The sequence below is a fragment of the Bipolaris maydis genome, assembly GCF_028858645.1.
Source record: "Bipolaris maydis strain C4 unplaced genomic scaffold PSV08scaffold_13, whole genome shotgun sequence".
In the NCBI taxonomy this organism is placed as follows: Eukaryota; Fungi; Ascomycota; class Dothideomycetes; order Pleosporales; family Pleosporaceae; genus Bipolaris; species Bipolaris maydis.
The window spans coordinates 132,173-152,793 of record NW_027093869.1 but is presented as its reverse complement, the minus strand read 5'-3'; the positions used below and the strand labels follow the sequence as shown (position 1 = coordinate 152,793).

The 20,621-nt window shown below is 47.7% G+C and overlaps 10 protein-coding genes across 10 annotated transcripts; 5 read left to right on the top strand and 5 right to left on the bottom strand.

Annotated features, from left to right (window-relative positions):
* Positions 1–180: 180 nt before the first annotated feature.
* Positions 181–684, bottom strand: PSV08DRAFT_250502 (uncharacterized protein; the record flags this gene model as incomplete). Its single annotated transcript, XM_014221593.1, has 2 exons — positions 181–560; positions 609–684. The coding sequence occupies 2 exons, from the start codon at positions 682–684 to the stop codon at positions 181–183; spliced, it is 456 nt and encodes a 151-aa protein (XP_014077068.1).
* Positions 685–1,471: 787 nt separating this feature from the next.
* On the bottom strand, positions 1,472–3,167 carry PSV08DRAFT_373489 (cytochrome P450; the record flags this gene model as incomplete). The annotated part of the gene is made up of 8 exons (XM_066093236.1): positions 1,472–1,702; positions 1,748–1,780; positions 1,837–1,865; positions 1,909–2,365; positions 2,408–2,597; positions 2,755–2,787; positions 2,821–2,998; positions 3,065–3,167. The coding sequence occupies 8 exons, from the start codon at positions 3,165–3,167 to the stop codon at positions 1,472–1,474; spliced, it is 1,254 nt and encodes a 417-aa protein (XP_065948262.1).
* Positions 3,168–3,701: 534 nt separating this feature from the next.
* PSV08DRAFT_12351 (uncharacterized protein) lies at positions 3,702–4,640 on the top strand. Its single transcript, XM_066091817.1, has 2 exons — positions 3,702–4,002; positions 4,057–4,640. Exons 1-2 carry the CDS (start codon positions 3,857–3,859, stop codon positions 4,502–4,504), a joined length of 594 nt encoding a protein of 197 aa, XP_065948261.1. The 5' UTR covers positions 3,702–3,856; the 3' UTR covers positions 4,505–4,640.
* Positions 4,641–6,190: 1,550 nt separating this feature from the next.
* On the bottom strand, positions 6,191–6,818 carry PSV08DRAFT_373487 (uncharacterized protein; the record flags this gene model as incomplete). The annotated part of the gene is made up of 2 exons (XM_014221596.1): positions 6,191–6,302; positions 6,364–6,818. 2 exons carry the CDS (start codon positions 6,816–6,818, stop codon positions 6,191–6,193), a joined length of 567 nt encoding a protein of 188 aa, XP_014077071.1.
* A 2,552-nt stretch (positions 6,819–9,370) lies between these two features.
* On the bottom strand, positions 9,371–10,309 carry PSV08DRAFT_186990 (uncharacterized protein; the record flags this gene model as incomplete). The annotated part of the gene is made up of 3 exons (XM_014221598.1): positions 9,371–10,042; positions 10,111–10,179; positions 10,226–10,309. 3 exons carry the CDS (start codon positions 10,307–10,309, stop codon positions 9,371–9,373), a joined length of 825 nt encoding a protein of 274 aa, XP_014077073.1.
* A 994-nt stretch (positions 10,310–11,303) lies between these two features.
* Positions 11,304–12,676, bottom strand: PSV08DRAFT_373485 (uncharacterized protein; the record flags this gene model as incomplete). The annotated part of the gene is made up of 3 exons (XM_014221599.2): positions 11,304–11,391; positions 11,560–12,356; positions 12,638–12,676. 3 exons carry the CDS (start codon positions 12,674–12,676, stop codon positions 11,304–11,306), a joined length of 924 nt encoding a protein of 307 aa, XP_014077074.2.
* A 9-nt stretch (positions 12,677–12,685) lies between these two features.
* On the top strand, positions 12,686–14,068 carry PSV08DRAFT_373484 (uncharacterized protein; the record flags this gene model as incomplete). Its single annotated transcript, XM_014221600.2, has 2 exons — positions 12,686–12,729; positions 13,072–14,068. The coding sequence occupies 2 exons, from the start codon at positions 12,686–12,688 to the stop codon at positions 14,066–14,068; spliced, it is 1,041 nt and encodes a 346-aa protein (XP_014077075.2).
* A 1,126-nt stretch (positions 14,069–15,194) lies between these two features.
* On the top strand, positions 15,195–16,415 carry PSV08DRAFT_373483 (uncharacterized protein; the record flags this gene model as incomplete). Its single annotated transcript, XM_014221601.1, has 1 exon — positions 15,195–16,415. The coding sequence occupies one exon, from the start codon at positions 15,195–15,197 to the stop codon at positions 16,413–16,415; it is 1,221 nt and encodes a 406-aa protein (XP_014077076.1).
* A 1,750-nt stretch (positions 16,416–18,165) lies between these two features.
* PSV08DRAFT_186854 (prolyl oligopeptidase) lies at positions 18,166–18,754 on the top strand (the record flags this gene model as incomplete). The annotated part of the gene is made up of 2 exons (XM_014221602.2): positions 18,166–18,396; positions 18,653–18,754. The coding sequence occupies 2 exons, from the start codon at positions 18,166–18,168 to the stop codon at positions 18,752–18,754; spliced, it is 333 nt and encodes a 110-aa protein (XP_014077077.2).
* An 825-nt stretch (positions 18,755–19,579) lies between these two features.
* PSV08DRAFT_186474 (uncharacterized protein) lies at positions 19,580–20,374 on the top strand (the record flags this gene model as incomplete). The annotated part of the gene is made up of 2 exons (XM_014221603.1): positions 19,580–19,841; positions 19,890–20,374. The coding sequence occupies 2 exons, from the start codon at positions 19,580–19,582 to the stop codon at positions 20,372–20,374; spliced, it is 747 nt and encodes a 248-aa protein (XP_014077078.1).
* Between the last annotated feature and the right edge of the window lie 247 nt (positions 20,375–20,621).

Sequence of the window (20,621 nt, the reverse complement as noted above, 5' to 3'; positions counted from 1 at the left end):
TAAGCCTTATCATAATCAATCCACTTTGTATATCTTACGACGCAAAATTGTTCAACGTCGCTATCGCGTGTTTTTCACCAATGGCCCAGTTGTACCGGCATGCAACCCCACCCCTAGACGCTTTGCTTGCATATGTAAGGCTTTGCTATTTTCATGGCAGAGAGGGCGGATATTTTGTAACTAAGCACCCCTGTTAACATTGGATATTGCCTGCATGCTTTGCGTGCCCCCATCCTTCTGCGTACCCGCCGACTTCATGCATTCCCAAGCAGGCCCTCCATGCATCAGCGCGTAGCCCTCCTCGAAAGGACTTGTGTATTCTGGCATCATTGGGCTCCGCGGGTGGCTTAACCACTCATTTGAATACAGTTGTGCAACAAAGCTCTCATGGCTTTGCATTGGTACCAGGTAGTCGCTTTCATCTGCGAGCGGTAATTTGTCCTGGCACTGATGTCCAGGCACCACTAGATTTGACTCATCGTGCGTTGTACGTCGCCCCGTAGGAACAGGTTGTGTGCCACGAGACCGGGCCTGCGTTTTGCACTTCTTTTCACGTTCACCTACAACAGCGTGAGCATTGCATCGTTTCTATTGGTACCGCAACTTACGTCTTTTTTGTTGAGAGACACGATTTTGTATTTTACGGCGCTGGGCACGTGCCTCTGCGGATAGCTTAGGTCTCATGGCAAAATATGAATTTCAAGACGGCTAGGACACATTTGCTCAAAAGATGTCGCCCTTAGTTCCATGGCAGTTTTTCTACCACTACCTTTTAGCGTGACTGTGATTAGAATTTTCTTTGTATGATGGTCAGCATGTAGTATATACCATGGCACAAAGTTGAGGCGTTCATAGATACTCAGGTCGTGCTTTTGCATCTGGCAATCGCCTTCTCATTTACATCCAGTTGTCAACAAGCTTGTGGATAAGTTAACGCGAGACAACAGGTCATACAGTTGCCCCATTCTGTAAGCAAATCAAGAGTAGCGGCGTTTCCACAGCGGTTTCCGAGGGACGTGAAAACTGGGGCCGATGTAAGCTGCTCATGGCCCTCAAATCTCGGAATGCTATAGTTCCCTGCGAGTATGCCTTTGAGCATATAGCGTCATAAATTACATTATTGGCACACAAGCGGTAATATCCTGAGCGATTGAGATACCTATGGCATTAAACGCCCCAGTGGCACATGCTCACATGTAGTAGAGCTTCGTAGCGCTTGGTTTATGTAGCCGAGTCCAATACGTCTGACAAAGTGGCTCGTGCTCAAGCCCTGGCTGGAACCGTTGTGAATGCTTCGAGTTTGAATTTGTAATTACATGCGAGAACAAAACATGGAAACTATTGTTTCTAGTATCTTTTTGAGCGCTAGCTCTTAATCACATTCACATCTTTTCTACAGGGCAAATATCTTGCTGCTTCTTTACAGCTTGTATATCGGTGTGGCAGAAACATGATTACACTACCTAGTTAACTACGCCTGGGCTTCAGCCATCACGTCGTCAACACCTTCGAACCTAGCCGGGAGCAGAATCTCAAATGGGATGGGGCTCCTTCCACTCCTACCATCATACTCTTTCAGGTCGATAAGCTGGCCTGGCACTTGTGCTAGGTAAAACGCCCACAGCAGCTTTGTTACGGCGAGCCATATCTCACGCTGGGCAACGAGTATCCCGGGACAGATGCGCCGACCAACGCCAAAGGTCTAGTGGTCGCGCAGACGCGGATCATCTAGTCTTGCAGAATGGACAGAAGAAAAATTTTCGTCGAGGTAACAGTCAGGCTGGCCGATGTCGTTAGCTGCACAATTAGGATCTCATAATGGTAGGGATGGCCTACATGGAAGTTCAGAGGGTCAGACCATCTTGCTGGATCGTGATGCATGGTCCATGTGTTCAGTATTAGATTCACCCGGTCGGAATAAGCTTATCATTACAAACATGACCTTGCTCGCCGCCTGCGGAATGCCCAGCCAAAACGGATTGTGGCAGCGCTCCACCTCTTTGACAATGGCCCGACAATAGGGTAAACTGGCCTCGTCTCCCAGATTAGGAAGGCGGTCACGGCCGACGACGCGGTCGAGTTCTTCATGAGCCCAGCGCTGTACGTGCAGGTAAGAGGGAATCGGTGCACTAAACCACTGTATGATTGACCCAGTCGTATTTATGCCATCCAACATGAACGCAGAGGCTAGCATGGTCATATCCAGATCATCCAACTGATCTTTTTCCTTCCTAGTGATCATGGTCTTGACTAAGCAATCCCCAGCATGCACATCGTTCTCTATATCGCGTTGAACGCGCTCGAGTTGGCGACAGTAGGTATCCATGAGTGCGCCGTGCAGTTCATTCCCACGTCGCTTCGTTTCCTACGGCAGGCTTCTCTGTAGCCGTGCAGGCAGGAAGTCAACTAGATTATACATCGGGCTAGTCATGTTCATGAACTCGCGTGAGAGGTCTAGGACTTGTGAATGCGCATCAAAAATCCCAAGAGAGCCACATGTGATTGCACTTATGCAGTTAATAGAGCAGCGACTGACGTGAGTTTGGGGATTTATACGCTTGCCATCTGCACTGTCCTTGTACAGCGCCCGGATTGTGCTAGTTGTTTGTAAGTCGAGGACGCGAATTTGCCGGTTGATGTCTTGCTGATCAAGAGAGATTGTCGCTATCTTGCGATGCTTACGCCTGAGAATTGAATTTAGCATCAGACGGCGGTTGTGAATTTGCGCAGTGCATATGGGCATATGGGGCCTACTATATGTTTCCATACGAAGTGGACGTGATGCCCCTGCCCTAAAGAATTTTCTGGCTCTTGATGAACGTTTCTTTGCGATCCGAGCAGATATATGCCTTGCTGAGAAAGAGAGATTTGGCAGTGTCGGGATCCGACACCACCAAAAAGCGCTGGTTGCCGATCGTAAAAGAGTAAAGCGACCCGTATTCTTGGGCCCATCTGTGAAGTGTCCATTCAGGATATGTTCTTAGTAAGGTGAAACAGCCTACACTGTCGTTAGATGTTTCGACACGGCCAGTGGGATAAAAAAAGCGCGTGTCTAGTAAAGGACAGCCCTGCGGGCCTTCTGGCAAGCCGTTGGCGGCGTTGCGCGAACAACGATACCAGGTGCCGAACAAGATGCTGGTTGCCGTCGCTAGATAAACAACCCACATAGTATTTCCGTGCATGCAAGAATACCCACGCAAGAGCGCAGCGGCCAAATGACACAATAATTCATACAATGAGCTACTTAACATACACTTCCGAATAGAAAGTTTCCTTCTGCATGACGCTGTCTTTTCGTCTTGGCATCCTGTCGTCCCGGTCGCTGGGAGCAGCTAAAGTCCATCTGCAGCGCTGGCGTTGCCGCGGCTGTTCAGCGCTTTGGCTGCACCGCAGTGTCTTCGGCATGGCAATACAGATGAGCTGCTAGAATTACGGCGCGGGCATGAATGCCGACTCACCCTGTCCAAGCAGGTTCATAATAGGCTTAGGCTCGCTTGAGCGTTGTGGGACGACAGACCTGCCTCACCCGCCCTGTTTATTAGCGCCTGTAAGCTGCTTATGGGGCAGACGGAAAGCAGGTCTTACGATACATGGCTGTGCCGCAATCGACGCTTTGACCGCCTAGCACGACAAGGTCGAGCGACCTTCCAAGTTGCTTACGGAGCCGTTCACCCCCCTAGTGAATGTCGCAAACTGCCGGTCGTCGCCATGGTCAACGTGCCACATCGGGCTCATCAACGAATCCAAGAACTGTGCCACAGGACCCAGCAGAGCCAGAACTCGTTATGGAGATGCCTTATTTGACCATCCGACAGCCTGCTACCTGTTTGACGAGAACAACTGACATACTATCAAGATGAACGGGGTACCAGTAAACTTTGAATACGTTCGACACTCTCGACTCGATGGTAGGGCGTATTTCCAGGACCCGAAATACCCGCAACTGATCCAATTCGTGGAGAACGGCAAATGGGTGTCAATTCATGTGTTATGTATAAAGCCGTACGTTTCTTCGAATAAGTTCAGCCTTCCCAAGATTGAGCTGATTCTTGATAGGGAGATTATGGATGAGAACATGAAGAAGATTGTGGAAGATGCGAAGAGGTCACTTCCTGAAAAACAAAACTCGACCGAGACGCCCAGTCCCTCTCAGCGTCCAACTTTGCTACCCCTCGAATCTTATCATGCGAACATAGTCCCAAAGGCCCCGCACCACAACACTGTCGAGGGGTACAGAGAACCGCAAAGACAACTCCTTCCCGCACTCAAGTCGGGCGCATCGGTATCCACATGGAGGTATTCCTACTCTGAAGCACATGGGGCGGAGACACAGCGCGGGCAGGCCGCTCCTGGCAGTCACCATCGGAGACCTGATTACTACAGCATGCCAAGCCACATCGAGCGGCCACAGGCTGCGCCCATTGTTAACAAGGGAGATTTCAGTCATCAGTCCACAGTTTTGCTGTCTAGATGTTCGCACCGCACTAGCAATACGTCTATCTAAGCAAATGGTGTAAAGAATGTTTTTAGTATAGAGATAGAAGTGCATGGTGCCCGGTGCTTGGGACGGACAAGGCAAAAAATTATAAGCGAAGGTTGACATCTTGTGGGCAAAGGTAGCAAAGAAATAATCCAAGCAGGCTCTAGCGCTCATGCGCCGAGATCGCACTCGTGTCCCGTGGCGAAGGTTACCCGTGCAGAATGTAGATATATCATACCCACCGTTGCCCGTCCTAGCTGTGCATGCTGATGCCCGGTTGTTCAGGTGGGCAGGTCCAAACAATGACAACGTCCAGCAGCGTCTCCATGCAGATCCTTGCAGTTTGCGCTACAACGGTTCAGGGGCCAAACTTTGCACGCGCTAGCGTGGCGGCTGCGGCTGCGGCTGCTCATTTGCAGCATCCATCCTGTCAGCAGCAAACGATGTGATGATCTTTAATTCGATGCTAAACCCATCTCGCTCATTAGTGGCAGTTGCTACCATTGGTGTTACTAGTTTCTGACAGCCGCGCCGGTGTTCTTCCAGACGCTCAGACCAATCAGTGAATGGTATCAAGACTTTCGCGACACTTCTGCAGCCACATGCACAAGCGGAAAGCTGCAACCGTGAAGGAAAGTGCTTACGCCCCACAAGGGGCGTGCATAAGCTCTCCCCATACATGACTCGCTAGCATCTCTTCTTACCCTGGACATAATCCACAAGTATGCCTGGCGCCATCTGTTCCCCATGCCTTGGCGCTCGGATCCCACGGCCTTGCGCGACCATAGAGGCGGAAATCCTTACTTGCGCGGCTAAATGATGGCTGTTAGATAATGGATTCATTGGCTAACTAAGGTAGTTGGAGCGCGAGTATATATAGGTGAAAATATTAGGTGGCTGGGTACCAGCCACCCCACAAGTCTTTCCTTCACCTTTAACGTTTCACACATTTAACAATGGCGACCTCCAACATGCTCCGTAGTGAAGCGCACACAACTTCGGCACATGGGTGAGCCCACATTGGCTAACGTCCAATTAGGCTAGCGAGGTGGGCACGTCCATCCCTGTTGTGCGGCGCGGAGGAAGTGGCAACAGCGTGAGACAGTTACATTTTATCACAAAAGGGCTAGCAACATGAGTGTTCAGGTGCATCTAAGTTTGAGGCACAGGATAATGTATTCTTATAGAATATAGCGATGCAGCTAGATCAACAGTTCAAGTCAGACATCGGCGGGTCTACGATAGAGTAACCGTAGAGGCCCCATGCTGCCGATTTAGAGGTGCCAGCATTCTTCCCCCCCGGTCTACTTGTGCTTTCCAGCGCTGCGGTCGTAGTATGCACGGCCTTCAACAAAAAAAGACGTCAGCGATGAACTTGTACTGCCCTTGCAAATAGCCGGCGATCCATTCAGTTTAGTGCAGCAATCCTCTATGACGTGCTTCGCAGAGACAGCAATGCATTTGCAAGAGAAATATCACGCGCATTCTAGAGCCCTGCCCATTGCGCCAAGCCATGGAAGGAATGGAATTTTGGCCACCGGAATGTATGCCTACAATAGTTGATGGAAGTTAGTCGTCGGACTTCCCTTGCTGTTCCCTAGCGTGTCGTGACCGAGCGATGCCACTTCCTCGGGCAGTGTGGGGATTGGTTGGTAGCAGGCCGTTGCAGCATGTGCTATGCTTTCATGAAGAATGATTTCTTTTGCATCCCTACTTCGTCACAGCTCGGTGTGAGGCAAGCAAAGCAGTGCCATAGTCCCTGTACGGAGCTTGTCCACCAATTGATGCAGACACAACAACTGCAAGCCCAGCACGGCTCCGTCTCTATCGACTTCGGCGAATTGAAGCATGTGCTGTAAACTGCCTCGCTGACTAGGTCGTACAAGTCGGCACTGATGTGTACGTTCCAGTTGAGAAATGCCAAAAATCGCCTCTCGATCAAATTCACCTCCACGATTGAGAAGCCGGCGAAACCCCATTCAGGAACAGCACTGCAATCCGCCCAGCAAGTATTATTCACACTGTCGTCGTTGTAAACCTTGTGCGCCAATATCAAGGCAGCTAGGAAAACCCGATGAGGAGTAGACGGTCGCATTGTGACGCCAGTGGGAGGCAAACGTTCCTGGAACCGTGAGAGATACACGATACACATGATGAGTTCTGGAGCTGTGGTGTAAGATCGCGCAACGACGTACAATATGAAATCGTCAATAGAAGGAAGACGCGTTTCTTCCACGCCGGACACAAGAGTACATGTGTGTAGTGCAACCTTGGTTCTTTCAGCAATATAATCAACAAGAATGGGCAGTTGGCCAGGCTCGGTAAGGCGATGGGACATGCTGGGCTGGTAGCTGAGGAGGGATGCGTGCATACGCTGGTGAGAGGACCGGTGGCTATGAATTCATACACTCTTTGGTATTCGCACGGCCACAAACGGGATTGGGCTACGACTACAACACCCACTAGGGTGTCCTTTGAATATAGTTGAAACAGTAGCTTCACGGATTGTAGGTTGGTACTCTCAAGCAACGGTCTGTAAGCGTAAGTTCATTCAAGGAATGACCGTGCCCTGTCCAAAAGAGACTTTCGGCTATCATCCGTAAGCCGATGGGGGCGCTACCTTTCTGACATACCTCATGTGCAATTTTGTCCTTTGCTTTGTGCCATGTGGATCTTTCGTGTCTGCCGCGTACTTACCCGTCTTCGTCATCTCGTAAAGTTCTTTCCCAGCGCGACGTCTCATGCTAGGCAGGCTAGGCGTAAGTCAGATCGGCGACATAGCGTCTGCAAGGTCACATGGAACGCCTTGTTGCAGTTGCTTTCTACTGCATCTGCGGCCGTCAGCAGCGGACTTATCAAGCTTCAACAACATTCCCATACCCCCATCAGCACCGAGTCGTTTTGGATCCGGGTGTCATCTGCAAGCAAGTATTCAGCAAACTGATGGCCCTGAAGAACTCCAAATGCTATTCTGGCATTACTTCTTCGACATGGCTACGATGAGGGAACGTGATATATGATCAGAGGCCTGCGCAGGATCAAAGAACATAGAAAATCAGGAGAAAAGCCACTAAAGTGGTCTTCAGATAGTGAAATACGACTGAGATAAAGACTGTATTACCTAGGCGATACACGGCCCTTCAGCTAACTTTGTCTCTTTTCATTTTTTTTAATAGAAACCCACCGCTGCGGTTGCGTCCATCCATTCATGCATTTATTTATTTATTTATTTATTCATTCATTGATTCATTCATTTATTGTTGAGAGCTTATAAATTCCAAGAGATCAGCTTGGTTCTTACCATAGCATGCAATTCATATCGCCATGCTCTATGACGCCTAATCTCATCACACTCAAAACAACGCTGTCTGTCTGTCTAGTGGAGATGGTTCTTGTACTTAATCAGTTCCTGTGCATAAGCTATAAACCAACCCCACTGCGCCATAACACCCTCATTGAAGCTTGTCATGTACCTCTCGCAAAGTGTTGCAAACTAATATCACCATGAAATTTAGTACGTTCTCCGACATGGGCAGGTGTTCCATAATCGGGCGGTAACCCGTCATTCTTTGGAAGCGATTCTGCATGGAGCTCGAAGTGATAGGCAGGCGTTCGATCCAGTTCAGCCTCGCCACGTTGGCTGAAGTAGTGGTAGTGATAAACCTTAAAAGCTAGGGTGCTTGTATTTCCATCTGACTCCGAGACCTTCTGCAGTAGGCGTTTGAGTAGGCGTTTGCTTTCAGCACATTTCGGTCTCTTGCAAATCTGCGAACTCCAACCTAGTTCCTTTGAGGCGTTACCGGATCGATGCTTTTCACAGAGCAAGCAGCGGTCTTTCTCCTGACTGTAGTTCATATTGTTCGCGAAGATGATAGGACTATTGAGAGAACTCTGTAAGGCCAGCGCAAAGCTGACAAGACTCGTGTTCTTGTGAGGTTAGAGATACGTCACAAAGCACCTGCTGCAAACAGCAGAGCATGAAATGTTCACACTTACAGTACCGTGACTGAAGAATGCGGCTTCAATTCTGCCAGCAGCGAAGACACTTGCACCTGGATAGAAGTTGAATGATATGGTTCAGATGATGCTAGTTGCTGACGCTTAGCAGGAAGCGAATAAGCAGACCTTGCTGGCAGATTGTTGAGATAATGTGTGTAAACGGGAAAATTTCAAAAAGAAGTATGAAAAGCCAACAACAGGACGCCTCGTTGTAAAGGCCGCTTACAATGCTCACCCGATGCACAAAAAACGAGCTGTCAATCTGAACCTGGGTGAAATATTATCTCTAAATGTACGCTTAGCAGCTGCACCTAGAATGCTGAGATTTCCTGGTCTGTGTAAAACCGTGAGCCATGCCACGTTCCTTGATTCCGCGGTGTTTTCGATGTCTGCTTTGTGACCCTCTCATTTCTGCAGACACGACAAGGCCCCTAATCAAGACGGTGGCTCGGCTTCGCCACGTAAAAGTGTTCCGTATTCATTGAACCGTTTACCCAAGGAATACGATACAGCTTAAGCCAAATTTGTTGTAAAGTCCGGGGAGGTAACTGCATTATGTCGTGTGTAGTTGGGTACATGATCCTATGCCATACTGGTTGGGGGCAACCCTGGCAGTTATGAGAATCTGGACATCTGTCGTGTGTTGTCTTCGTAGCTTGCTGAAATCTTCTAGTATTGACTGCTCTACGGCTCCTGTGAGTGAGAGACGAAGACTATCGACAGAATGCAGGCCGCAAAGCATGGCTGGATGAGTTGCGAAACTTGAACAGCAGTAACAACGAATAATAAACAGAGCATTGTGCCATAAAAACAAGATTTTGTATAAGTCTTACTTGTAGCCAGAGTCTCCTATAGATAGACCGGATATGGTTAGGGTTTTATTTACTGACATCAACTATCTCCCGACATCATTGAATGTTCGCTCGATGCGACTCTATAGCCAAAACAAACTCCCTCTAAGTAGCTATCCTGTGCCTCTTGATGTTCTTTAAGGTATAACTTCTCGAGTTCTACGTTCTTCCTGTCACCCTTTAGGTACAACTTCTTACATTCATCCCGAACCTGTTCGAGTTTTTTGTTCTTCTTTCTCAGTTCAATAAGCTCTTTGATGAGCTCCGTGATTTCCTTTTGATCCTTGATTTTCTCCTTTCTTAGTTCGTCGTTCTCCTTTTCGAGTTCTTCGCTCTTTTTTTGGTAATCAAAACACGCCTGCCTTTTCTTATTGAGTTTTCGCTTGAGAGTTAGGTTTTCTTGCTCCCGATTTCTTCCAACCCTTCGAGATCCTTCCAATTCACTTTTTAAATAAAAAAACAGCCCGGATTGGGGTTTCGCTTCCTTATGGGGCGTACATCCATCGAACCTCTGTGGTCTCGTCAGTGAGTTACGATATGATCTTGGCGAAAGACTAACAGTATCCTGTAAAAGCATGTTTTCCTGCTGTGATCCAAGAAACATTGATCGTTCCTTCAACCTTTTGTCCCTACTATTAGCGGTTTGGATGATATTACAGTCTTCGACCGAGTAAACGTCGGAAGAATGCTTTCGGTGCTGTGTGTAATTGATCTTGTGAAATATTAGTTATAGGAAAAAAGATGCAACTTTACAAGCACCTTCATATGGTGGCCACTGACCTCTTCTTGGCTGTCTGGGATCACTATGACTTTGTTTGTGTCCGGTCCTCGTTGATCGCCTAAATCCCACTTGGGAGGTGGTCAGCACTGGTTTGTGTCCAGATATCTTCCATACTTGTCGAGAACTGAGACAGCGTCCGGATCGGCGCGTCACCCCTGATGATTTTGGCAGCTCTGATAAGGGTAGTCGAGAATTCATATTGGAAAAGTGATGTATCAAGGTGTGATGGTTGAAGAGAGGCTGGCAGGACATACGGGCCCTTTTTATACCCTCCTCTGCCCCTAGACACAACGCAGGCACCAGTGTCGCCAACTGACTCCTGCCGCCTCTATCTTGGCTGCAATGCCACCCCCTTGATTTCATCTTCCCTGCCCTGTTGCTGCCGTGGGCGGCCGGATCAGGCCTGGCCAACAGCAGAGCAAGAAATCACACATCCATGTAATGGGGCTGAGGATGGCGTGACTATGGGGGCTGGCTGATGTTCCACCACTACGAGGTATCCCTTTCCTGCACTCTGCTCTGTCCCCGGACAGTTGGGAGGAGTGGCATGGACCGATACTGCCTCTGATTCCTGGCGCTCCTTCTATCTCTTCATATGATGTATTTATGACGACGACCTAACAATTAAGAGGCATTAGAAACGTCTTGCCTACCTTGCTGTACGGGATGTCAGGCCATATCATTAGGGCATGACTGACAGGGTGCGGCGTATTTCAAAAAAAGAAACTTTTGATCAGAACTACAGGCATGGCTTCGGATGCTGACAGACGGCACGGCCGGGCAAGCAAGGCCAGTGCTATTGCCACTGCCAAGTCCACCACCGCCGTCGACAGCTTGGTCTTGTTCATAGTGGCTGTTTCAAGGAACAGCACTCTCTAACCCAATGAGTTCGTTTTGTAGTAGGGTGAGTTGAAGAAGGCTGGAGTCTGGGATAACAACGAGATCGACACGTTACTGCGTCTCGCTCTGTCTCTGGACTTTGATGGGTGATTGTGCTACGCTTGTATCCGTGGATTTCATTCTACGCTTTGATCCATAGCCTCAACAGAACCATTGACAATGCCACTAGAACGTGACGACCTCAATTACAAGTTCTTGTTCATGCATAGCTTTGTTCGCACGCGTGAAGACGATATTTTGATGTAGAAGATTTTCTAACTATTCTATGTGCTCTAGCATGCTCTAAGTAGCCTCAATGGCTCTCTTCTTCTCTTGTGGGTTCAAACGCTTGGATGTGCCAAAAGTCGCCATCTAGCGCAGCCCACCCGCCAAATCTTCGCCTACCAAATGTATCATGTGGCTGTGCTTGAATTATGCTGATTGGACAATTGGAATGCTTCCAATAGGTGTCTTTAATGTGGTTTTCTAAAGATTCAGCAGGCACAACTACGTTTTGCCCCATACGAACTTCATCTTGGGTGATTGAAATATTTTTGCAGCCATCATACCGAAAAATGTAATCCATAAGTGGGACCGTCTCGACATAGCTTTCACCTGAGTGCTGAAGCTTGCTCGAACGTATGGACTCGGCATGTTGCACGAATGGAGTGTTCTGACCAAAGGGGCTGCAGAGATTATCTGTGGTGGGCATAAATCGCCCGGTAACAACAACACCAAACGTTGATTCAAAAATGAGGACGTCCAGCAAATCTGTAAACTCATCCACCGCTGGTCTATCGACAATTAGAGATTGACGCGTTTTTGGCATCATCCGGAGGGTTGCACCCCATATGTCACGGACGGGCCAGTATGTCATCTCAACATAATTTCCCGCTGGGATGAGCGCGATTTCAAAGAGCGTGATTGAGTCAAGCCTGTGTGACACACTATAATTTCCGAAGTGCTGGTCTATAGTATCACCATTGAGCTTTATTGTCAACTCCTGTACATCACGAACAACGACTTTGACAGACAAAACAGCGCAGCTGAATGTCCCATAGCGAAAAGATGAGGATCCACAAGTCTCAGTGGCGAAAGCTTCCAAAACAGTCGTGTTCTTCGAGCTAGCGACAACTGTCGGGATCAGCCCTACCCTCATCGTCGATTGAACGAGCGCGTCCATAGTGACGTTCGGCTGGACCCAAGCTATGGCTTCTTTTAGTGAGATCTGTATCAACCCGTCCACTTCCGAGGGCTGGCTGGAGCCACCATTGTGTTCCTGGGCAAGACATTGGCTGCCATGATCCCGAGTACTTATTATTTTACGGGCTGCTCGAAGGACGTTTCCCCATGACCTTCGATGGTGCTTCGCTGAATGTACTAGCATCTGCGATGACTGGGCTTGTGCGAACAATAGATTTGCGTATGCTTGCAGAAAGTACGCGACGAGTGCGGGATAAAGCTTGCAGCCAGTAAGCGATAACCGCATCACCATTTACAGTAAGCTTTACCAAAGCTTGGCATGAGCCCCGAATCTCTCGTTCATGATGACCATAAGTAGAAACGGCAATGTGATTACCCAAATGACGCCTACCTTTTTGCATGGCAGCAATTGAATTGGACGCCAGCCCCACTGAATCCCTGTACCGTTGATTCCCTCGCATTCCCCGTCCACCAGCGATTCATTGTTTTTTGATGACACCTTCGTCAGGGGGTACACCTGGCATGAGGAACCCAGAGTATGCTGGAGCATGTATGCACTTAGCACAGGATTACAAAGTCCGACACATGATATCCCACGCCAAGTGCTCGCTCAGTTTCAGCAGATATTCTAGCCTCGATGTAAGCACTCCATTCCCTATTCAGAAAGTTCGACAGAGGTGCCCAGGCTGCCGACACTCATTGGTCAACTGAATTCTTCTGTTATTTGCGTCCTTCGAGATGCTCCTATCCAGGCAAGAACTATATGGCCAAAAGTTTACCGGTAACTACTCGTCGACAAGAGGATTTTTTCAAAAGTGATGGGAAGAAGAGACTTGTATCACCTGGATATCTTCTCCATCTCCGCCGATTCGGAGAAGAATCTTGGACAATTTGTCGGCGTTTGATGCTGCAAAGTTGATGAATTTACACTTGTGCGTCTTGACTGTGAAAGAGAAAGAAAAATATCTTAAGTCGCTCTGGGATTTGGTGTGGGATGTGCCTACTGTCGAAGAGCTTTCACAAGAGGGAATGAAACTAACATTATTCGGAGACGGCGCTTGTGCACTCAAACAGCAATTGCACGCGACAGAACACTATCTGAATTCTTACGGGAACAGAAGGCTCACAATCTACATGTTGGGCACATTTCCTGTATTCACGCCGACAGCGAGGCTCGACTCACTAATCGAATTCAGCACTACAAGACATACCAGCCTCGTACGATCTTACGGTGACAAATATCGACTGGGCCACATTCGCGCTCTTTTGGACACTGATGCGAAGGGAGACTTTGTCATGAGTTCCAGTGTGCCAATGAAACTGTCCAATAATCTTATCAAGGGGTCATGGTATAAGGTTGACGATGTCCCGGATCGTACAGTTGGTTTATGGGTGTATGTGCCCTCTTTCTGCGACCGTCTTTCGAAGGAAGTGAGACTGACACCGATGGATTGGTTGCGGATGATGAGAGCAAGTCCGCTGCTCATCTCACTACCCCGTGTCTCTCCCAAACCAACATCGATAACGACATGTAACAAACGAAAGCTTTGCAGTGACGCGCACAACACTTTACTCAGATCACTAGGTCTTATTTCGACGCTGAGTCAGCTGTTTTCCTTCTGCACGGGACGTTGTCGATTGAGGAAATGGTCACTCACAGCTGCGGGTATACAATCTCTGGAAGCAACTCCCCAGGAGCAGTTTTCAGGCGACGACAGTTCTGAGCGCCGGCTGACTGCATACTTGAGAACACCTCCTTTTGGTGTTCAATCAGGTTCGCGCGTAAGGATGGAGCTCACGCAAGTGCCGAACATACGCTTTTTACTCGACGTAGCCAATCACAGTACCTTGGGCTTGACTATCACGATTGCCTAGGCCATACACAGCATCTGGAAGGCACTCGCATGACTGAAGAAACTAGATCACATATGACTAGATCTCACATCATCACAGTTCCCTTGTACGGAAACTAGGTGGGTGGAGCACATCAGTCCAGACACAACAGTCCAGACACAACAACAGCATAGAGCGATTGGCTGCACCTTGATTCACGTTTATGCCCTTTCGAGGCTTAGGGTAACGAGCAATATTTAATAATCACGCCACGTCCAATAGGTCCCGTTTTCACATTCTGCCTGTGTGATTTTAGAGTGATGCACACCTTGTCAGCCCAGTATTCATTCGTTTGAGGGGACGCTAGAACAACACCACATGCGTCCTCTATTGATCGATCCCTCTACAATAGGTTTGCTTAATCTTTGAACAATTGAGGGCTTGGGCGCACATGCCTGGTGTATTAGCACCTAACAAGTCCACACACAGGGATTGCTGGTACTTCACAGCTTGTTTGTGCCATATTCCGTACACGTGTGACACTCCAAGCACTGTTCAGTCATCCTCAGCCTACATCCTCTTGAGTTCTCTTTAACTGAGTGGTAATGATCTGCAACCAGAACGCTATTCTAATCTTCACTCAGATGCCGTGGCCATATCGAAAATTCAAAAGCGCTGACAACATCCACTAACATGAGACCGCATAGCTGATTATGAATTCAGAGAGGCTATCAAGTAGCCCTATTCCAAAGTATTTCCTATTTGTTTGAAAGAGCTACTTTCTTCACGTTTTGTTGCTTGGGTTGAGGGGTAGGGTTATCTTGTCACCTTGAATTCAATTGTAGTACTTGCACAGCTGCTGACTATTTCTTGGCTCATTCAATATGTGCTGACGTATAATGCTCTTAACGATTTCTCTGAGAGTATCATGATGATTTCCAATCCAATCATAAAACCGCGAACCGGCTCCCATGTATTCGCTTCGATGTGTTCCAGTTATATCTGTCGACTAGTTAGTACATATAACAAAACCGGTCTACATCAGCAACCATTCTATGCCGAGGAAACTTTGGACATCCGGCGAGGCAAACCCTACATCAAGCTTAAATTGAATCCGCGAGGGGAATAAGACCTGCAAACAGGCAAATAATCGACGTCATTCCCGACTATGACTCTGTGCAAGCCCCCGCAGCCTATACACAGGAAAGGATGCCACGAAAACACCAATGTCTCAGAAATGCAGCAGATGGTCAATCACCATTCGGGATTTTTGTCGCAGAAAACCAAAAAACCAATACTATATTCTTCTTCACCGAGAGTCCTTGCTATTGTAGGATCCACTGGCTTTCTTGGACCGTACATCGTTGCGTCCTTGCTGCGGGAGCATCCCGAGTGCAAGATTGTTTGCTTCAATCGCAGAAACTGTGGTGAGCGGCGCACCATATCAGCGTTGCAGAACATCATGGGCGACATATCCTCCGTGCGACGACGTTTGGAGTTCCTTGTCACTGGCATCATGAGCCACGCCAGAGAGCCGCGCCAGGATCCCATCGCCAAGTCAATGCCGCAGATAAACGAGCTAGTTTTCAACGCCTGGGATACCAACTGGAGCAAATCCATTGGTTCTTTTGAGTACCTATTAGAAGGGCTGCGCAGAGTCGTGGATCTTCTTGCTTCTGCCGGCGGCTTTACTAGGATCACTTTTATTTCTTCAATCTGTGCTGTAGGAGACTGGCCACTTCGACATCCTGACCGCCCCATCATTCCAGAAGAAGTAGTATGGGATTGTGACAGCGCAATGCCAACTGGGTATGGCCAGTCAAAATGCGTTGCAGAGCAGCTGCTTGCCAAAGCGCATGAAATTGCAAACGTTCGCGTCAACATACTGCGCGCGGGCCAGATTGGCGGACCGGTGAGCTCAAAGGATTGTGCATGGCCGCGTCAAGGCTGGCTATATTCTATCATACAATCTTCCATAAAGATTGGCGTCTTCCCGAAGCACGTGCAGCCCTTGGATTGGATCCCAGTGGACGTGCTTGCACACGGCATAGCGAACTGTCTCAAGCGCCCATGCCCATCAGACGGCTTGCAAGTCTTCAACATGATACATCCCCATCCAAATAGCTGGGATCTGCTGCATGAAGTTTTGCGCACAAGGTTTGGAATTCCGGTTCAGTCAGTTGATATGCCCGACTGGTTACGAAGAATGAACCAGGGTAACTTGAGAATACACAACTTCTTGAGTACACAGGGGAACGGCAGAGAGACCAGCATGATATACGAGAACGCCCGAGCGAAAGAGATCTTGCCTCCCATCAGTTCAATTGATGCGGATCTATTAGTCACATGGCTGCGAGGATGGGGACTTTGGTCGCGAGCGAAGATATAGGAGATGGATATTGAGAATAAATCGCTTGCTACAGACCGAGACTGACCATGTCAATTTTAGTTCTCGGCATAACTACGTAAGAGTTTTCGTGTAAACTGCAGGAGCAGTGTAGAGTGTTATTCACAGATATATATCGTGGCACGATACGTGGTCGAGCTGAAAAGATCAACGGCAGACCCGCAATCGAAAAGATAGAAGTAAGCTGATAGGTAGTCGCTGTGAACGATTGATTGGAGAAGGTGTCTGTGTACGTACGAAAGAAGATCGCAATGACTATATACTACAAGCTAGTGACGTGATACTACACCAAAATATACCTACAAAAGGATTTTACTTTACAACACACGTGTTGGAACAAACTACAACAGCCTCTTTCACATGCTTTCTCAAAAACTTGATGCACAAAAATTCTCCATGGTACCAAGGAGCTTGGAACTACACAACTGAATATTGTTTTTTTACTTAGATTTGAAGCGTAGGTTTGCCTCTCGCTCCTATGTGCATGCTTTTCGGTTTTTTTATATTTGCGAAGCAAGAACCGAACGCTTTGCCGTGCTGAGCTCCAGTATCGACTCCTGTGCGCGCTGCTGTGATAATTGTTTTGCGCCTATTTGCTTGGCTCTCAGTGTACTAATCGCATGCTCATAATAAGAGAACACCTGTTTGAGTTAAGCCAGCAGCCACCCAACCAAGTTTGCACTACTGACCTTTCGTGGGCACCTCATGTACAGGATTTTCACTGGGTATCTGTCGACTTTCGAGTCCTTCCAGATCACCTCGCCCACCCATCCATCGACATCCTCATAGATCCTGTTTATTCTAGGCTGACTTTTCTCCCAAGTGCTCATTCGCATCCTTTCCAAAACTCTTTTTAGTCCTATCGCAACTTTGGGCAAGCGTCCTCTGCGTTTCGGTGCATCTCTCAGATATTAGCAATAGCCAGCATTCAAAGCAGACATCTTACTGTGTAGCATTGTCTCTGGAAAAGGTTCTTGGTATACAGTGATCACCCTAAGTGTACGTTGGAGATTTTTATAGGTGCAGGAACAGCGCAGCGCAAAATGTTTATCTTGCAGACCAGCGAAGACTCGATTGTAGCTCATATGGCCGTCCCGTATGCCTAATTATGCAAAGCACTTTGTCTGTGGCGCGCGGATAATGCTCATGGCGGCTGCTTAAGCAGCAGTGTTATTGTGTGAGCCTTTCCTCAGTATTTAATAGGAAAGCACATTATGGGTCTAGAGAACCTTAAGACGGATTACCGACAGTCAATTCATCTTCAACATTAATCTCAACTATGACCTTGAGATTCGACTATAAAACGCTCTGAAAATATGAGTCCACAGTCTTAATCACGTAGAAACAGCCAATATATACCTAGATTTGTATGGAACTATTAATTAATGTGTTGTAAGGTACTGATGAAACCGTGTCAAAGATACCTGTGTCAACATGCTGACGACGTTGACGTTTTGGCTCTATCTTCCGTGTAGATATGTTTGAGGACTCTTATCAGGGGTATTTAGCCTTTTCGGAAGGTATATGTCCTTTGTTCGAAGGCTGACATGATGAATCGACCATTGGGTCAGCAATTTGCTTCTTGTCTGCCATGACATAATTTTGTTCAATCACCGAAAAGCATATAATGCCGTTTCTCTTTCCATACACTCGGCATTACTTCTCGCTCCGTATCGAATACTCAAATGGGTTCATTCGGTGATTTTTGCGCCATTATAGCAGCGTATACGAGATGAGATCCCTCTTGCGCCCTTTCCAGTGTCAAAATCACGATACGTCTTCGCAAACTCTTGCAGGACACAGCGACCGCATCAATTCCGTGGCATTTTCGTATGATTCGAAGTTCCTAGGGTCTGCATCGTGTGAGAAAACTGTTAAAGTATGGAAAGCATCTAGTGGCAAATGCTGGCACACATTGAAAGGTCACCGAAACTGCGTTAACGATGTGCTTTTTTTTTACCTGGTTCCAATAAGCTAGTGTCCACATCGTGCGACAACATGATAAAGATCTGGGACACACAGAACTTGGAAAGCGTGTAAACCTTCGAGGGTCACAAAAGACTGCGTTACCTCTGTGGCGTTTTCATCTAGCTTGGATCAGCTAGCGTGAGCATCTTGCGACAAAATTGTTAGACTTTGGGACATGAAGACCGGTCAGTGCGTAACTACATATATTACATGGCCATGTTGACGATGTTACCTTTGTGACTTTCCTAGAGGACTCAAATCAACTAGTGTCTGCATCTTGCAATAGTGGGATGAAGATATGGAATTTGGACCGCACAGAGTGCATACAAACTTGGAAAGGCAAACAGGATTAGCCAACCCCGTGGTGTGGGCAGCTGGCTTAAGACTGTCAGCTTCATACGTGGTAGCAGAATCCAAGTATGACCTGGTGATGTATGGCGAGAAGAGCTACGTAGCTTAGTCCTTTCACCGTCACTCCCTGTTGACATAATATACTAATGTCCATCTCTTAGTGACGCAAAGCATGACGTGACATAAGCAACCAATCAGTTTTCTTGAATGAAAGACCGTTTTCCAATTCTCGTGATTTGATTGATTGCTTGAGCACGCCTGGGTTTGCGCCACATAGGGATGGATGTTACAAAAAAGCCAGTTTTCTCCAAGTAACTATTGGGCGATAACATATAGGTGTAATCTCATTGAAGACTTCAAACTATCAAAGTGGGTGATACAACGGTACGCATGTCAGAAAAATGAAGTTAGCATCTCGGTACAGAACTTTCGCCGTGATTGGCACCAAGATCTGCGTACGCCTTGATACTTTTGCAACAGCTAGAAGCACTATCCCTCCCTTTAAAACTTTAGCTACTTGATCAACTTTAGTTAAGTTTCATGGAAACCTTACGGGTACATAAAATTCATTTCCTTTTTCATTAGTCATCGCACCAACGCTATGGAGTGAATTAATGACGAGCTTCGTTGTGCTATTCACATGTAAGCGGCTTATGGAACAAGGCAAACCTATGTTATTTTATTGAAAGCTAATTGCTAACTAGTTAATGAGCTTTGGGTTTTACGTTGAGCAGACATGAACTTATAGCACGCCAGTTCCCGCAAGTATTTTTGAGCAATTAATCGGTGTGCTAAGAAGCTTTTATATCTGCTAGAAGATACCCGAAATGCTTTTCTCATCGCTCATATGGAGTAGTTTATATTTTGCTTCATTTGGTGGCTCCGCTCATGCTTTGGCCGCAGCCAAGTACCATGAGCCCAGCCATACTTCGGCAAACTCTCTCAACGCTCTTGCTGGCTTTATGCCTCAAAGTTCCCTTGTAGCTCCAACTGGTCAGCTCAAGCACGTTGTACTGGGCCTCGGGACTCAAAATTACACATGTGCCAATGGCGGAGAGCTTGACGCACCCAGCACCACAGGCGCAACAGGTATCTAGAGTTCGCACTATGACGAGGATACTGCTGACATACTGAAAGCCGTTCTTTACGACATTGGTAGCAAGCTCAGTACCAACCTGCTAGCTGCAAAATGGAAGCTTCCAGCGATATCTGCTCTTACCCTTCTCTTAAGCATCCATCCACAAGCGTTAGACAGCTATTTAAAACTGGAAGGCTTTGACAGAGTGGTTGGGCACCACTTCTTTGGAATTGCAAATGGCACGAGCCTACCAATCTTTGCCTTTGACCAGCTGTCTGAGCCGCCTTATCCCATTGCCCACGTTGAAAAAGTTGAGGAAACAGATGCTCCTAGATCAGCCTACCCCGGGCTGCAGCAGGAAGGGGCGGTTCCTTGGCTGCATCTCACCGACGCCGGCTCTTCTGTGGGAGGTGTTGATGCCGTATATCGCCTCGAGACAGCTGGTGGAAAGGGACCAGTGGATTGCCAAGGTCTACAAGGCAGTTTTGAAGTCAATTACGCTGCCCAGTGTGAGTCAAGTCCAAAAACGTTGGCCCGGCTGTAAATAATGGAATTGACTAACGATAATTCAAGACTGGGTGTTCGGACCCAGCGAGACCTCCCGCAATTAGCCGTTAAAAATCGTCTACGCGCAAGCTTACAACACCCGGGAAAATACCTGGTTGTGCACAGCGAAGCTAGGGTGCATGATATCAAATCAATAGAGACTCCAGATGGCATAGTCATGTTGTCAAGTATCTGTGCTTCAGTTTGCTTTTCCTTATAGTATCGTCGCATCATATGCAAGGCTT

Excerpts from the sequence above, each read along its gene's own strand:
- PSV08DRAFT_12351 (XM_066091817.1), top strand. The coding sequence starts at position 3,857 with ATGAACGGGGTACCAGTAAACTTTGAATACGTTCGACACTCTCGACTC. Across the intron at positions 4,003-4,056 it reads CATGTGTTATGTATAAAGCC|GGAGATTATGGATGAGAACA; the intron begins GTACGTTTCTTC and ends GATTCTTGATAG.